Below are 18,991 nucleotides of genomic sequence, written 5' to 3' on the forward strand. Positions count from 1 at the left end.
CCCGCACCGCCCCACCCCTCCCTGCCCGCTGACAGAACGCACACAGCTAACCTACCGCCAAGCTCCAGTTTTTTTACTGGGACATCTGTGACTGTGAAAGCCAGAGAATCTAAAAACAACACTCATGAATACAATATGAGCAGCAGGCTAAAATAGCTACAGCCGCCCTGATAGCCGGAATTTGAACACGCTGAATATATTAGCGAGATCACGGACGTTCGGATCCAAGCAAGACACAGTCCCTGTACTCCTCAGTTATGACGAACAATATTAAATTGGCGCTACATTTTGACAGCACCTACATACCAGGACATGTTCCCCCTGCAATTATCAAGCTTGAAATGCTTTAATTTGACAGGGAAGACTTACTTTTCTCCAACACAGCCGTCAGCCATATTACAACATTCAAAACCCTAGCATGCACAAATGTGCTGGGAGTTTTAATCTTGTTGAAAAGCTTGAGGACATTCCTTGTACTTCAGCGAAAAGGCAATTTGCATCCTGATGTGATAATACCGGCCAAGTGAAGCAAATTGAATATGCATGACCTCTACTAAGCAACCGACAGCACGCGACAACATCGGGGAATTCAGACCAGACGCGAGACAGCATTTCAGCAGCAGAGGATCCTTTCCATTCCCTGAATAAAGCGTTTCGAAAGGAAAGGTGCAGGACCACTCCACTGCAGGTGGAGAAATGCCACTTGGGGAGCTGCAGTGGCGCACAGCTAAAGTAACGGACCTGGAAGCAGTTCGCCCGCCGAGGACCAGGGTTCGATTCCCCGGTCCGGCTGGCTCATGTGGAGTGGCGTAATTGGCTCTGAGGGAGGGACTCTGCAGGATGTCCCAGTAAAACCTGTATATATATAAATATTTTTCAGATGCCCACTCTGTGCTTATGTATTTTAGGAAATGCACTCACGCTCCACGAAGTAGGAGCTGGCCTCGATCTTCCACACGATCTGACCCTTGTGGGAGCCGTTGACCCCTCGGTTCTTGTAGTCGAGGAAGTTCTCAGAGAGAACCTCGTCTAGAGAGAGAGAGAGAGAGAGAGAGGGAAGGGACAGGGGAGGAGAGAGAGAACATGTACTTGTTTACATTCCTCCGGATACACGGCAGGGGCAGAACAGCGAGCCCTTCTGTATGAGCACCTGGAGCCGTCTGATGAAACACAACGCAACCCCAAGACCCCCTGTGTAAGAAAATGGATGCCACATATCAGTGAAATAAATATTTGTGGTTTCCTTTCAAACAGCAAACCATGAAACCGGGCGGCCTGTAGCGTAGTGGTTTAGGTAAATGACGGGGACCCACAAGGTCGGCGGTTCTTATCCCGGTGTAGCCACAATAAGATCGGGCCCTTGAGCAAGGCCCTTAACTCTGCATTGCTCCAGGGGAGGATTGTCTCCTGCTTAGTCTCATCAACTGTACGTCGCTCTGGATAAGAGCATCTGCCAAATGTCATTAATGTAGTGTAATGTAATGAAGGCCTTGAGAACAAGATGTGTGGACCCTAGCCAATCATCAGCGACTTAAATTCATCCCTAGTACTGAAACACACCAATGTGTTTGACATCATTTATCTAGAGCAGGGCCGCCCAATCATGTGCCACAGATCATCAATCCAACCAATCACTGCACCGCCTGACTTCACTAGTTAACACACCTTCAACCAGAGAGGAGGGAAACCGATGTTGCCGTTGGTTGAAACCTGCATACTCTCGGCCCTCCAAGGCACAAGGCCCTGATCTAGAGCATACTCTTACAGCATATATTTCTATGGAAAAATATCAGAAAGATCAAAAATTCCGCTCAACAAGTCCTTCATTCTCAACTCACAAAGACCGAGACTCTGATGTGCAATGCCACTTAAACACACATCATCACCTAGCGACAGTGTGTCTACACACCCACTTTGCGATTTCAGCACTTTAATGCACTGCATCTGTCGAAGTGCTACGCTATTTCAGCTAATATCGCCCTGCAGCAATGCCGCAACACATCCGCTATGCAATTTAAGCCCACGTTATGACTGAGTGAACATGTACAACCGCTATCCTGTTTGAGCCCATTATCATATTATCAATTATCAATATCATTATCAGTATCATTATCAATTATCATAACGCCACAGTGGGTTTCCTCCGGGTACTCCGGTTTCCTCCCACAGTCCAAAGACATGCAGGTTAGGCTGATTGGAGAGTCTAAATTGCCCATAGGTATGAGGGTGTGAGTGAATGGTGTGTGTGCCCTGTGATGGACTGGCGACCTGTCCAGGGTGTATTCCTGCCTTTCGCCCAATGTATGCTGGGATAGGCTCCAGCCCCCCTGCGACCCTGTTCAGGATAAGCGGGTTCAGATAATGGATGGATGGATGGATAACGCCACAGTGCATCTTGTGTACAGTATGTATGTCCAAGAGACACACAGTCAGCCATAAGCAGGCAAGTGACAGATTATGATACGTACATATATTTTATAATGAATAGGGTCAGGCCCAGTCCGCTCAAAGCCCACTGAGGTTAAACAGAACACACACTGAAGTCACCTAGAAGAGAGTACCCATCACACACAACACTACACAACACAACACAACACAACAAACACAACACAATACAACACAAAACACAACACAACACAACACAACACAACACACAACACAACACACAACACAACACAACACAATACAACACAACACAAAACACAAAAAATAAAACACAAAACAAAACAAAAAACACAACACAACACAATACAACACAGAACACAAAAAAACACGACACAAAACAAAACAAAACACAACACAAAACAAAAAACACAACACAACACAATACAACACAAAACACAAAAAAACACGACACAAAACAAAACAAAACACAACACAAGAAAACACAGCACAAAACAAAAAACAAAACAAAACACACAAAAAACAAAACAAAACAAAGCACCACACAACAAAACACAACACAAAACAAAATACAAAACAAAACACAAGAAAACAGCACAAAACAAAAAACAAAACAAAACACACGAAAAACAAAACAAAACACAACACAAAACAAAAACACACGAAAAACAAAACAAAACACAAAACAGAGCCCCCCAGCATGCAGAACAGCCCGTAGCCCGCCGCCGCTCACCCACGAGGTACATGCCGATCCAGTCTCCGGCGTCCACCTCCTCCTTGATGTCCCAGCTGAGGGCGAGGCCGTGCGCCTGGCCGATGGTGTAGAGGGAGGCGCTGACGGCCAGCGTGGAGCGGCTGTGCGAGGTCACCAGGTCCGTGTCGCTGGTGGAGCGCGGCAGGGCGGCCGCCTCGCCGTTCTGCAGCGCCAGCCGCTGGAACTGCTCGGGGTTGTAGCTGTGCCGCTGCGCGTCCTTACTGCGCCGCCTGGAGGAGCTCCGCACCGGGGTCGCCATGGCAGCCAGGCCGAGAAACCTGCTCTGGTACAAGTTCTGTGTGCGAGAGGAGAGAGAGGAGAGACGTGTGCGTGTGTGTGTATGCAGGAGAAACCTGCTCTGGTACAAATTCTGTGTGTGAGAGGAGAGACGTGTGTGAGGGAGAAACCTGCTCTGGTACAAGTTCTGTGTGCGAGAGGAGAGACGTGTGTGTGTGTGTGAGGGAGAAACCTGCTCTGGTACAAGTTCTGTGTGCGAGAGGAGAGAGAGAGGAGAGACGTGTGTGAGGGAGAAACCTGCTCTGGTACAAGTTCTGTGTGCGAGAGGAGAGACGTGTGTGTGTGTGAGGGAGAAACCTGCTCTGGTACAAGTTCTGTGTGCGAGAGGAGAGAGAGGAGAGACCTGTGTGTGTGTGTGTGTGTGTGCAAGGGAGAAACCTGCTCTGGTACAAGTTCTGTGTGTGAGAGGAGAGAGAGGAGAGACGTGTGTGTGTGCAGGAGAAACCTGCTCTGGTACAAGTTCTGTGAGAGGGAGAGAGGAGAGAGAGGAGAGACATGTGTGTGTGTGTGTGTGTGTGTGTGTGCGGGAGAAACCTGCTCTGGTACAAGTTCTGTGTGTGAGAGGAGAGAGAGGAGAGACGTGTGTGTGTGTGTGTGTGTGTGTGTGTGTGAGGGAGAAACCTGCTCTGGTACAAGTTCTGTGAGAGGGAGAGAGAGGGCATGTGTGTGTGAGGAGAGAGGAGAGGTGTGTGTGTGTGTGTGTGTGTGTGTGTGTGAGGGAGAAACCTGCTCTGGTACAAGTTCTGTGAGAGGGAGAGAGAGGGCATGTGTGTGAGGAGAGAGGAGAGGTGTGTGTGTGTGTGTGTGTGTGTGAGGGAGAAACCTGCTCTGGCACAAGTTCTGTGAGAGGGAAAGAGAGGGCATGTGTGTGAGAGGAGAGAGAGAGGAGAGGTGTGTGTGTGTGAGGAGAGAGAGAGGAGAGGTGTGTGTGTGTGTGTGCAGGAGAAACCTGCTCTGGTTCAAGTTCTGCGAGAGGGAGAGAGAGGGCATGTGTGCGTGAGGAGAGAGGAGAGGTGTGTGTGTGTGAGGAGAGAGGAGAGGTGTGTGTGAAGGAGACACATTTACGATCTGTTGAGCGACAGGCTCATTGACACAGAGCTGAAGGAGCGTAGCGCGTGAGCGTGACCTCGAGTGAGTGTCGGTGAGGGGCCAGGAAGCCCATTCAGAGTGAGCGTCTGCCAAGTGGCCGAGCTGGACTGCAGATCGTTATTACGATATTTCCCACTGCATGCGTTTGCCTGCTACGGTTCATGAATGCGGTCAGCAGGGGAGTGTAGTGGTCTCGCATACGTGCCGTTAGACGGAAGGCTGAAAGCAAACGCAGGGAATAACTGATATTTGACTTTGCTGTGTTTTGCGGGTAGCTGAGCTACATAAAAAAGAAGCTCTTGAAGGCAAGACTTTACTGGATGAGCCACCTGTGTGAAAAAGGCACTTTAAACACCTGTTGAGGCCTTTCCCCAGTTTGGAATGAATGGCATTAATGGACTTAGATCTCATTTGAACTTTGGGGGGGATAGCCTACTGTATAATACAGTCATGTTTGGGGCGGCCTGTAGTATAGTGGTTAAGGTAAATCACTGGGACACTGGGACTTGAGCAAGGCCCCTTAACCCTGTATTGCTCCAGGGGAGGATTGTCTCCTGCTTAGTCTAATCAACTGTACGTCGCTGTGGATAAGAGCGTCTGCCAAATACCAATAATGTAATGTAATTTTTATCATTTGTGTCCGGAGGAATACTATCTATCTATCAATCCACTTCTTTGCTTAAAGTGCAGTCCATGTCAGGCCCTTTAAAATTCAAGCAGAGATTTATCTGACCAATACAGCTTCTGGACAAGGCTATTGTACTCCTGGGTATTTATCTATGACAGAAACATATGTATGCGCGTGCTGAACAAACAGCGCTATAGATGTTAGTGAATCTGACCCCCCCCCCCCCCCCCCCTTAGAAAATGGCTCAATAATTCACCTGAGAGCAGCTATTGCCCACTTCTATATACATTCACCGAGCACTTTATTAGGTAGACCTGCACACCAGCTTGTTATTGCAAATGTTTAATCAGCCAATCATGTGTCAGTAACTAAATGCATAAAAGCATGCAGACATGGTCAAAAGGTTCAGCTGTTTTTCAGACCAAATGTCAGAATGGGGAAGAAATATGATCTCAGTGACTTTGACTGTGTGAATGATTGTTGGTGCCAGACACAGTGGTTTGAGTATCTCAAACTGCTGATCACCTGTGATTTCACATAGAACAGTCTTTAGAGTTTGCAGAGAATGATGTGAAAAACAAAAAACATCCAGTGAGCAGCAGTTATGCAGGCACAAATGCACCGTTAATGAGAGAGGTCAGAGGAGAAGGGCCAGACTGGTAAAAGCTGGCAGGAAGATGACAGTAATACAAATAACCACACATTACAACAGTGGTGTGCAGAAGAGCATCTCTGAACACACAAACCTCTAAGTGGATAGGCTACACCAGCAAAAAAATAAGTCTAATAAACACCAAATAAAAGTGCTCACTGAGTGTATGTTCTCCTGAAGGGCCAGTACATACCAAAAACAAACGGGTTCAAGATCTGGACCATGCGAAGAACACACCTCTAACCCAGACCAAACCAACGCCAACAGAGATGGAAGAGCTATGTGTGAGAACATGAAGCAGCCATTTTTCACAACAGAAAATGATCCCAGTGACCTCTTCACACAAACATCAGGCAGCAGAGGCAGGAACGACCAGGACAGATGAGAGAAGGCCTTTCAGCGGACCGCCTGACGTCCCTGTCTTCAGCCGGGCACGGCGATGAGGTCGAATGACCTTTTGTTGATGCCAGCGGCACAACTAATTTATTTTTGATGCGTTTGTCAAGGCCCGGCTACAGGCTTTGACTTTGACCCGGAGGTTAGTCTGTGATGAAAGACGGTGTAGAGAGGCTGAAATATCACGCCACAGTTCATCGTATGAACCCACAAGGTCAGCAATATCGAGAGCCTGCAGTTCATCGCACACGGTTTTGTATACTTAAATTCACATTTTATTACTCCCTATCAAATCTGTAAGTCTATTCAATACAACTTTAAAATGATATGTATTCCATCTTAAAGCTAAATTGCATTTGCACTGTACTTGATCTGGCCTACACGTATTACCATGTAAAATGCTTGTTTGGAAAATGCCTCCAAATGAAGAATGAAGCCAGAATTTCCCGGGAATGGTGTGTGTTATTCCTGGGGTTGGAAGAATACACTCACTGAGGAACACCGTACTAATACCGGTTAGGGCCCCGTTTTGCACCCTGGCGTGTAACAGTCATCGTTTCGAACATACCGAGAGGGGAACGTGGTCATATTGCTTCCGGTATCCATGACAACGAGGATATCCCAGCATTCCCTCCCCGAGTATTACTTAACTTAATTAAGCTGGATATGAAATTCATGGCTCATAAGGTTCCAAATGTTATTCTTTCTGCGTAACAGCTAAGAGCATTAATGGGCTTACATAAAACTTCTCTTGGCAGGAGTCGCCTCTCTCTTCCTCTTTCAGTCGCTCTCTCTCTCCTTCTCTCCCTCCTTCCCTCTCTCCGGCACAAATGTCGAAACGATGGTTGCAGCGTGTGCAAGTAACGTCTTCATTATTATCAATACCGCCATCACTGTCAGAGTCCATCAGCCATGATAATGGAGATGAATTCAGCAATTAAAATAATAATAATAAAAATACGAATGCTACTTCGGCTCATGCTAATAGCTACTTGCATCATTACAAAGCTTTCAAGACAGTAAAATAAATGCCTCCATGCATTAGAAATGACCAGAAAGACCAAGACACCTCACCTTATTGCTGCATATCATTTAATATTTACATACAGTAGCTGCCACCCTTATCCGAGGAAAGTTCATTTTGAAGTTTCCGCGTTTTGTGCTAGCTTTTATCCAAGTTCAGGTTATGCGCCATGTTCAGTGATATAGCCATGTGGTTCCAATCGGTGAGTTTAGTGACCTGGCATACTACTGCCCAAAAGTATTCACTTCTCCAAACGCTGCAAATCGGGTCATCTTTCGCAAAAAAGAGCAACTGCTCTCTTAATCAAACAGACTATTTTGTTCAGTTCAGTCCAGATCACTCACCCTGTTATTAACAGCAACTCAAACACATACTGTTGTGTAAACTCACAGCTCATTATTTCTATCTGACGAAGAAAGGCTAAGGCAGGATTTCAACTTGACTGTTTTGTTTACTTAAAAAAAACAAGCTTCCCATTGGAGAGAACAGTTCATCACAGGATTCTGTTACCTTGCGCAGGTGACAGAGGGGTGGTGTTAATGCCTGAGCCTAAACACCCCCCCCCCCCCACCATCCGAGTGAGATCCGAGTGAGATCCAGCAATGAAGAGAGCGAAGAGGTTAATAACACGATGCGGACGGAAATACAGGAAGTGGATTTCGGTGAGTGCGGTTCTCTCTTTCTCGTAAAAAGGACACCGTTTTAAACAGGCGGGCGATCTCTGTCCCCCGGCCTGGATCAGAAGCAGAAACTGGACCGGCAGAGAGAGCACATAGAGAGAGAGAGAGCAGCTCTGGCCTAAACGTGAAGACACTCAGGCGACACTTTAAACAACATGTCTCACATAAAGGCTCGATGCAGCATTTATAACGCCTCCATAAATCATATAAAGCAAATTTCACGCTTCATAAAGCTTGACTTAAAACCTACTTTACGCAACTTGCCATGCCAAATGTGACATAACCAGCAATGTCACCTGGTTAATGGCAAAATGCTATAAAGGGTGATATTAACATGCTAATGTAGGATGCTAGGCTAACTTTCTCTCCTGCCTTCATTCAGCCTCTTGTTTCATTTAGCTGAGCTTCTCCAGCAAGGAGCACACGGTAGCAGGCTCAAACTGCCACACTGCCCACAAAGAGCTGTCCAATCACACGCTCACACACTGTCCAATCACACACTGTCACACTCACACGCTGTCCAATCACACGCTCACACACTGTCCAATCACACACTCTGTCACACTGTCCACTGTCACACTGTCCAATCACACGCTCACACACTGTCCAATCACACACTCACACACTGTCCAATCACACTGTCACATTCACTCACACACTCACACACTCACACACACACACACACACACACAGTCACTCTGTCACACTGTCCACTCACACACTGTCACACTCACACACTGCACACTGTCCACAAAGAGCTGTCCACACACACACTGGCAGGTAGTTAGGGAGGGGAATCCTAAATGTGCAGTTGTAAAGCACACTGAGATATCACCTGCCCATCGTGGCAACAGGCTTAATGAGGCAACGGTGTGACACACACACACACACACACACATACACCCAGACATGCACACCACACACACACACACACACACACACACATACACCCAGACATGCACACCACACACAAACACACACACACACACACACAGTGAAACCACAGAGATTTAGAGAGAAAAAGGCAAGAAAATGGCATTTACCTGTACTATGGGTCTGACACCTTTAATATAACCCGTTGGACATGTACAAGAGGAAGTATTATACACAGCACACCATAGCCCATGACCACACGTTCCTCTGCACTTTCAACACGTGTGATTTCCCTGATTATTTAATGATGTATAATCCTGGTGCATTCAATGACACAATCAGGCAACAATACATTCCCACAGATATCACCTCACAGCAATGACACAACCAACACTGACTGAAATAAAGCAATAAGCTGCTGACGCAACACGTGATCCGTGTCGCTGTAGCCAGGCACACTCGATGCACCGAGCTCTGCGTAACGTTTTTCAACATCCACTCCCAATGCCCAACATCGGGGGGAAACAGCCAATGACAATTCATTACTGACATTATGAAAAGCCAACTGTCAAAATCTTAATCTGAGAGACAACCTGACGGAGAATTCAACTGACGACCAATGCTGATAAGACACAGTACAAACGGCACCAGTAGTAGCACAATGCTGGAAGACTTCTTCCCCACTTCTTCATGTCTCTCAGTCACTCCAAAAGTAGGTCAGCCCAATCTTCTCTCTTGGAGGCAGGATTATTTAGCCACTTTGAGTCCCGTGCAGCATTGTGATAATCAGCTGAAGCTTCTCCACAGTTCTCCAGTAGCTTGCATTACTGCAGACAGTGACTGAGGCTCCTTACATTAAGATGGGCTTTGTTTTAGATTAAATCCTGATTCTGAAGATGGAAATTACGGATGAGCCTTTCCACATGGAGAAATACGACTCTCTCATTGTTCCAGATGTGGATGGATCACTTCAAGGGTTATTTCCCCTGAATAACTGGGTTCAGTAGGACAATTTAATCTATGATTAATTTTGAGGATTTTGATACTGGAATTTTTTTTTTTAACCATTCTTTGCAAACTCTACAGACTAGTGTGCATGAAAATCTGAGGAGATCAGCAGTTTCTGAGATACTTAAACCACCCTGTCTGCCACCAACAATCATACCATGGTCAAAGTCACTTAGATCAAATTGTTTTCCCCATTCTGACAGTTAACATTAACTGAAGCTCCTAACCAGTATCTACATGATTGACACAATTGGCTGATTAGAAAATGGCATGAATAAGTAGGTAATAAAGTGCTTGGTGAGTGAATATTCATCTTTGGCTGGATCATTTATCATGCGTCCATTTGAGAAGGTCATTGCACATTAATAACATAATACTTCCGTAAATGCACCAGAGTTAGCCATCCATCCATTATCTTAACCCGCTTATCCTGAACAGGGTCACAGGGGGGCTGGAGCCTATCCCAGCATACATTGGGTGAAAGGCAGGAATACACCCTGGACAGGTCGCCAGTCCATCACAGGGCACACACACCATTCACTCACACACTCATACCTATGGTCAATTTAGACTCTCCAATCAGCCTAACCTGCATGTCTTTGGACTGTGGGAGGAAACCGGAGTTCCCGGAGGAAACCCACGCAGACACGGGGAGAACATGCAAACTCCGCACAGAGAGGCCCTGGCCGACGGGGATTCGAACCCAGGACCTCCTTGCTGTGAGGCGACCAGAGTTAGCGGGGAGGCTAATTGTCATCCGTAGATCTTGGGCTGTAGGCCCTCAGACGATGGTACGAAACCAGAGTACCCGGAGGAAACCCTGTTTTACCCCACTCAAGCTGCACGCGGACAGGATCCAGCGGCTTCAACACAGAACCACCTTCCTTCGAGGCTTCATTAGTGCTAACATCTCCCACCCCATCGGCCGTACAGTCTGCAGCTGCAGTGTGGCCCAGGGTGCCCTTTCTCCCTGGACACACACCCCTAAAGATGGGACTCGCTGGGATTAGAGACACGTTAAAAGCCCCGATTTCTCTTCAGGCTGTTTCTGTTCGCTCAGCATTTAAACAGTCAGGGTTTACTGGAAACACTTTCCTCTATTTGGTGTTTTTACCCTCATTATCGAGCGCTACATATTACATAAGTTCTCAGTAGGCTTAGTTTTCATTTTCAATTTAAGCCCAAATACCACAAGTCATCCATTATTGACGAGCCTCGGAGAATAACACCCAATTAATGTTAGATGCAGGTGTAGTACACTTCCTTTGTTTTCTCCCGTTTTTCTACAGTAGATAACCCATATTCATTCATTTATTTAAAACATTATCAAGCGGTCATCTTGACTGTTTTCTAATTTAAGCTGTTCAGCAGAAGGCCTGAAGAAGGTCCACAAACGATCACACGTCAGTGTTTCGTGTGAAATGACGTGTGTATATTTAAAGATAGATTTGAAGGAATGCATCTGACAGAAACCAGCTGCCTTCATCTGCATTGTTAGGCCGGTATAAAAGATGAAGGATTCTGAAAGCTGACAGTTGCATCTTTTAATTCTGCAATAGCAGCCCATGGGCATAGCCCCCCCTCCCCTCATTTTAATACTATTTTAATCCCATATTCGACAGTCTCCAATGAAACAATAACGTTTTACTCCATGTTTGTTTCACTAACCCTGCTGTAGCAGAAATGGCCAGGGGCATAGCTGCCACCGAGGTCATGACCTCTACGTGTTTCTCCCATGTCCCTCTCCAAGCCTATGTTTAATTTCATCCTTCAGTCAGAACATCAGCTGCAATGCACTTAGGAGGGGAACGAATACTCTTTCATATTTTCACTCATTTCAGCCTAATCCATCTACAGCATTTACATCGTAAAATTCATGCTCATTTAAAGGTACAATAGGTCATTTCGGACTTCTAACGGTCAAGAGAGGAATAGCAGCAACAGACACCTTCAAACCACAACACTGTTTATCCCTCCCCCTTCTCTGTGAACGCCATTGGCTGCGCCAATTAGAGCCAATGAGCTTGAATTACTGTACAGCTATACAATGAGTGTCGTGCCATAAACTGCATATTTTGAAACCGAATTTAAGGACTATAAACACAGGCAGAGGGCGAGTCAACATGTCAGCGAGCCTGTTTCAATGATAGGAAGGGATTTACAACAGTCTTGTAACAATGTTTTAACACAAAAATCTTACCTGTTGTACCTTTAACTGACTGAATTAAAGGGGGAAAAGGTCACAGCCCGGCCCAGCCCCCCTCAGCCCAGCTCAGGTGAGTCTCGGGGGGGGGGGTATTTTTACGGTCCTGGTCACCCCCCCCATGTCCCACTCTCGAACCCTGCTGTGGCAGAGACGTTTGGTCTACAGAAGTATAACATTACAGCAGTACTGTTGTAGCCCTGTGAATATGTTTAAATGCCATTTCTGCCACCACTACAGCATAACTGGCTAATCGACCAACTGTAGATTCTCAAGCTCAGTCAATCCAGCACTCGTCCAATTTACAGAAAGCTACTCCCCAGCTAAAACCGTACTGTCGTATCAGTGATGATCTCATCGGTGCATCTCCAGTATGAGCCTTACAGCGATACAGGCAAACTCGGGATCGATTCGGGATGTACAATTTATAGTGTCAGTGTAGCCAGCTTCAGCATTTCCACGAGCCTTAAGTCACTCCTTTGTATCTCTCTGCCTGTCTGTCTGTCTGTCTGTCAGCCTGTAGCTCTCTCTGTCTGTCTGTCTCTCTCTGTCTGTCTCTCTCTGCCTGTCCGTATCTCTGTCTGTCTGCCTGTCTGTATGCCTGTATGTCTCTCTGTCTGTCTCTCTGTCTGTCTGTCTGTCTGTCTCTCTGTCTGCCTGTCTGTCACTCTGTCTGTCTGTCTGTATCTCTGTGTGTCTGCCTGTCTGTATGCCTGTCTGTCTGCCTCTCTGTCTGCCTGTCTGTCTCTCTGTCTGTATGTCTCTCTGTCTGTCTGTCTCTCTGTCTGTCTCTCTGTCTGTCTGTCTCTCTGTCTGCCTCTCTGTCTGTCTCTCTGTCTGTCTGTCTCTCTGACTGCCTGTCTGTCTCTCTGACTGTCTGTCTGTCTGCTGAAGAAGAAAATGAGAAAGACAGATCTAGCTCAGGGGCGCTCCAGTCCTGGGGGGGAAGTCTGCATGCTGGTTTTGTTCCAATGCCGGTTCACTCCCGTACTTCAGCGCAGTAAATTCTTTCGGACACACTTGCAGTCTGCAGCTGTAGTTAATCAAATGTCAGATCAAGATATGGCTGAGTTACTAAAATAGTCAAGAGCAGAAGTTGGCGCAAAATCCTAAAATGGCTCGGCCCTTATGTAGAGCCCAGATCTAGATGAACCTCGGTGGGCATAAAAGCTTTAGCCAGGGATGAAAGCATGAGCCACAACTGTGAGGGAGAGCAGGGGTGAAGAGCTTACCGAAATGCCACTGTACTTAATACTTCCTTCCCAGAAATAAAAGGGCAAATTGCACAGAACTGCACGCAGGAAGAATGCAGACCTGGGTAAAAAAAGACATAATTGTTTTGCATTCAAACACTTTTCATTGCTTTACTGAGCTTGTCTGGTGTATTGGAACCTATGAAGGGCTCTCAAAAAGTGCACCCCCCGCCTTCTGGTCCTCTTGCTTGGCTCAATTGCACCAGGCAAATCCCAAAACAATTACCGTACGTATTCGACCCAGGTCTGGAAGAGCGTGTGTTCCTATACACAGCAGTTTCTTTCCTACAGCGAGGCACTTATTGAGCCTGAATTGGTTTTTTGTTTGTTCCAGGATGTCCAGACGTCAGATAATCCTGAGAAACACTTCAGCCTTCCACACAGGCCTGTCCGTCAGGCCTGCGACTGAATCAATAATAATCTGGACAGGCTCCCGTCAGCCTGCAGGATTAGGGTTTCTGATGAAGGCTGCCGATGTCTTCAACACAGCCGTGGAGGGAAGGCAGATGCCCACCACAGTCACCTCTCACAAACAAGAACATACCCTCCCCAAAAAAACTACCAAGCCAAACCCTAATTAATAGTAGTAATATGTTATTCAGCTGAAGCTTTTATCCAAAGTGACTTACAGTTGATTAGACTAAGCAGGGGACAATCACCCAGGAGCAATGCTGAGTTAAGGCCCTTGCTCAAGGGCCCAACAGTAGTGCAGATCTTACCTTGTAAGTCGCTTTGGATTAAAAGCGTCTGCCAAATGACTAAAATGTAAATGTAAATGTAAATGTACCGTGGCTAGACCGGAGTTTGAATGAGAAGCCTGCTGGGATCTAGTCATGCAACTTAGCCACTACACTATAGGCTGCCCCTATGCCCTATATGTTGTCAGGCACCTGTGACATCAGATCTCATAAAGGAAAACAATGTTACATTACAGTTATTTAGCTGACGCTTATCCAAAGTGACTTACAGTTGATTAGACTTTACAGGGACCAATCCCTGTATTGTCAATGTGGGGGTTAAGGGCCTTGCTCAAGACACTAGGCCAGGGGTCGGCAACCCTGGTCCTGGAGAGCCACAGGGTGTGCTGGGGTCCCTAACCCTGGTCCTGGAGAGCTGCAGGGTGTGCTAGGGTCCCTAACCCTGGTCCTGGAGAGCCGCAGGGTGTGCTGGGGTCCCTAACCCTGGTCCTGGAGAGCCGCGGGGTGTGCTGGGGTCCCTAACCCTGGTCCTGGAGAGCCGCAGGGTGTGCCGGGGTCCCTAACCCTGGTCCTGGAGAGCCGCGGGGTGTGCTGGCTTTTGTCGTTACTCAGCACTTAATTGATCGATTAAAGCAGTGGATTACACAGTTAACTCGCCTCACCTGGTTTCTTGGGTGTGAATCAGTTGCTGGTATTAAGGCGAAAACAAAAACCGGCACACCCTGCGGCTCTCCAGGACCAGGGTTTGCCGACCCCTGCACTAGGCTATGGGCTGCCCGACAGCCTAATGCACAGTTTTCCAGACGGAGCGCAGAACCAGGACATTCCCAAACCCCCCCAGGTCTTCAGGGATTCCTGATGTACGGCTCAATCAATGACCGCGTCAGGCCACGCAGCGGAATGACTCAGCCTTCTTAAGGAAATGAGCAGGAGTAAGCACAGCCAATGCTGCGATTGATCACCGAACAAACGAACACAAAAAAATATGATCGTAGCTGCGGTGAGCCAGGTACTTCGGAAATAGAAGTGAGAAGCTGTTTGCCACTGCACTGTAAGGACGGTCTGCATGGGTCTGGAGCAGAGAGAGCTCTGGTGTCTGTTATACCAGCCTCCGCTCTCCCTCGCACGGGCCCAGACACCTGGAGGGGAGGCTGCTGCTCTTAATCCGCCATTTTCTCACCGCACACCCGCTTCCTTCCCGCCCTGGGTGTGTCGAAGTGTCCCTGAGCGAGACACCTAACCCCGACCTGCTCCTGACAGGCTGGGTGGTGCCTTGCATGCCGGCCAATCGCCGTCGGTGGGTGAGTATGTGTGTGTGAATGGGTGAATGAGAAGCATCAAATGTACAGCGCTTTGGATGTAGGCACTATAGAAATGCCAACCGTTCACCATTTACCGTAATGCAGAGACCAGGCTGAGGTCCGCATGGCTGACAGGGGGGCGGGTAACAGCACAGAGTAAAAACCCGGAGCCCAGGTCCCAGTTCTGGAACATGGACCGAATTGAAAAGAGCTGATCCCAGTGTTGTGTGGCGCAGTTATCCAGCTAGATGAGTAATCCTGCAGCTAAATGAGTGATCCTGCTTTGTGACATCAACCACAAACCCCACCCACGTAACCAGTCATACCCTGGGTGGGTGGGGTATCGCCCACCTGACCCTAACCCTATCACCCACCACATTAAGGCGAGAGAAACAACACGAGAGAGTGAGCAATTAAACAATCCACGGCTAATTAGAAGAACCACATCAGCACGAGGCAATAATAGTGCAATTACAGGGAAGTATCAACAAAGTCTAACACGGACCGTGCCCCAGCCGGAAGCATCTAGAAGAGTGTGCCACTATTCACCTGCACGCGGATGGGTATAATTGGCATAACATAGCGCTTATTGCTAACGCTTAGAAATATTGGACCATTAAGAATGAACAGGACTGTCTCCAGTGGCCATTGTTTACAATCCCATCCCATGGAGCTCAGAGCAGTAAATATTATAATTCATGAGAATTTGAAATATGTACGAGGTAATATCTACCCAAACCAAATGTTCCTTAAATGAACATTTATTTAAAAAGCTTCTTTTGCGTTTAATGCATTAACTGTCCTGGTGTCGCCATGTATGTATTGTGTCCATTTCTGTGTAATGTAATTATTGCTAGAATTCATAAATACACCTATATTAAATGTATTACTAATATAATATTATTATTAATTATTTTGACCCCTGAAGCTACAGACGCAAATGACTTATTTATCTATTTAATTGTTTTTTTACATGATAATGATTATTATTATTATTATTATTATTGCTGAATCACTGCACCAGGTTGTCCTCTGTGCTGAATGTAATTATGGGAAGTCACCCTCTCACTGTGGGAAGCAGAACCTGGAGCCAAGGAGACCAGCAGGCATTGACCTGAATGGCCTTCCAGCGTTATTTTCTCACCGCACAGAAACTGCAAGCTTTATAAAAACAGCCCGACACCACCCTGTTCTTGCACCAGTGAAGCACGGTTGAAAAAAGAGCAGGGGAACCGTATACAGTGCAGGAGCGTCACTTACAGTGGCAGTTTACTATACTGTATTTTGACATTTTACTACATTGTATGATGGGTAGCAAGTGGCAACAAATAATGGTTACACTTTGTATATACTTGGATTTTGAACCATGATTTTGTACAAGCAAGGTCATATTTTTTGACAGCGATGTTGGACATTTTTAAGATGCCGCTGTAACATTAACAGTTAGTTTCAGTCCCTCTCTCTGTTCAGTCGGATTCTCTTTCTCTCCGGTCCAAGGCAATGACTCACTGTTTTCACAGGAAAGAGAGATGAGTAAGCGGGTAAGAGATGAGTAAGTCTAAACGGGCTTTACTGTAATCACTCATTTAAAAAATACGTGCAAGGTCAGACGGACACATAGTCGAGGCAAAATAAGACTACTAGACTTAACTGGCCAAACTCTGGAATTAATACAGTGCCCACAGTTGACCCCATGCGCCTGCCGTATTATGCTAGGCTAAGCTTGCACCAGTCACCGTGACTTAAGTTTCTGGTTGCTGTACAATAATAATAATAATAATAATAATAATAATAATAATAAAAGGATAATAGCGTTGCGTACCGCATGTACTGCCATATTGCCTTGCCTTAAAACATCAATACAATTCCTTCGATTAACACTTGCACACATTCTTAAAAGCACACCGAGAAAGCGGTCTGCATTAGTTCTCCCTCTCCTACTCGCTGGCCATACAGTTTTCCAAACGGTTTCGCTCATTAAAAATGCAGGAGCAATGTAAAGACAAGCGTACCTGGGAAGATCTCGGAACGAGGAGGAAATCGTCGGAACTGCGGTTGTCTTATCGTTCGAACGGCCTCCCTCGGCTGATAGACTGCTGCAATTGCTGACCGTAGCAGAATCGGCGTTGGCAAGTGCGTGACAATATCCAGTAAGTGTTTCCACGCGAAGGCCCGCTTTTTACATCGACTCTGCATTCACCGAATTTCTTACCGAGCGATCTAAAGTGCATGTTCATGTTAGTTTGACGTGAACTGTCGGCTATACTGTGCTAACGGTAAAAACAGCGCGATAACATTTTAAATTTTCACACATTGTCAGTTTAAAATGTGTTTATTATTATGATTATGATGATGATTATAATTATTTGGTTCGTACGATTGTTTTCTGATGACAAGTTGGTTGATACTGATACTGACTTGCGCAGGGCGTTGTGGGTATGTAATCACATTTACGTTTTCCATATCCATCAATGCTATGCGATAGCCTTCATATCGAGGAGCCGCGGTGTACACAAAGAGATGAATAACTGACGTCTCCTCAAACCAGCTGTCGCTTCAAAACAGCAAACTGGCAGTAAGTAGCTACACTTAAATAATATCAAACAGCTAATTAGCAACACAAAGACACATATAGCTTGTGCTTTGCTGCAACGCACTGATGCATTGACTGCCCGCTGGCTTCACGTACAGCTGTTATATATGTTCATTTCCGCACGTTAATTGTCGTTAAGCAAACGGCTATAGCTAACACCAGTGCCGGGGCATCGACAAACAAAGGCAGCGACGAGGCTTACCTGGGATAATATCACCTGCCGATGAATCATTACTCCACTCCGGAACCTTAAATTCCAAACTTTGCGCCTTGCTCCCGCGGAGTTCGCACAAAGCCCATGTTCTCCGACGGGCAGTATCCCCTCATACCGTAATCTAGCGGACGGAACGTACGCCAAGCGAGGTGCACATCATTCCTGTCATCCTGCTTTTCTCCCTCTGGGTACCAGCCGGCTGTAGCCAATCAGAGAACGTCCTCCGAGCCGATGTTCTGCTGCTGTTGTTCCGCCTCTCTGCCGCCCCCAGCGGTCGCGTTTGTTACCTGTCAGAAAAACAAATACGGTCGGGTTTTGCTCTGAACCAATTCAACCGAATTCAGACGGGTGTATTGACGTTAGCAAGCATACACGTTGCATTTTTATTTTAAAATAACATAAAAATAAATAATATATGGATATACTGACTGAGTACTGGCAGAGGCAAGGATGATATTGAGTCGAATCAAGGTAGATGACCAGTTCATTGCAATCAAGGGCGGTGTGGATGAACTGCCAGAACAACCATGCCCTCCTCCTGGGAGACAGTCTCCTGGAACCTGGCAGGGCGTACATCTGTGAGACCCAAGACACACATCAGTGGGAGGTGGGAGATCAGTGATATCATAAGCCCAGTGTAACATAGAAAGCGCTAGAACAGGGTTCCTGGAGCTCTGCCATCCTGTATGTTTTCACTTCAACCCTAACAAAGCACACCTCATTCAACAGTTGTTACTGTTCCTGGAGATCTACTGTCCTGTAGCTTCTCATTTCAGCCTTAATTTGGCACACCTGATTCTACTAATTAGCAGTTTGATGAGAGCTCCAGCTGTTGAATGAGGTGTGCTTTGTTAGGGTTGGAGTGAAAACCTACAGGATGGTAGATCTCCAGGACCAGGGTTGGGCAGCCCTGCTCTAGCTGCTG

The 18,991-nt window shown here is 46.6% G+C and overlaps 1 protein-coding gene across 1 annotated transcript in view; it reads right to left on the bottom strand.

Moving 5' to 3' along the window:
• hecw1b (HECT, C2 and WW domain containing E3 ubiquitin protein ligase 1b) overlaps positions 1-18,186 on the bottom strand; it is a 74,106-nt gene extending 55,920 nt beyond the window's left edge. Inside the window, exons 1-3 of the mRNA XM_061254470.1 lie at positions 18,055-18,186; positions 3,137-3,452; positions 922-1,029 (exon numbers count right to left, since the gene is read on the bottom strand). Coding sequence (XP_061110454.1) covers positions 922-1,029; positions 3,137-3,452; positions 18,055-18,084 — 454 coding nt within the window. The 5' untranslated portion in view covers positions 18,085-18,186. The remainder of the gene's footprint in view (positions 1-921; positions 1,030-3,136; positions 3,453-18,054) is intronic.
• Positions 18,187-18,991: the final 805 nt, after the last annotated feature.

Source organism: Conger conger, chromosome 9 (assembly GCF_963514075.1).
Source record: "Conger conger chromosome 9, fConCon1.1, whole genome shotgun sequence".
In the NCBI taxonomy this organism is placed as follows: Eukaryota; Metazoa; Chordata; class Actinopteri; order Anguilliformes; family Congridae; genus Conger; species Conger conger.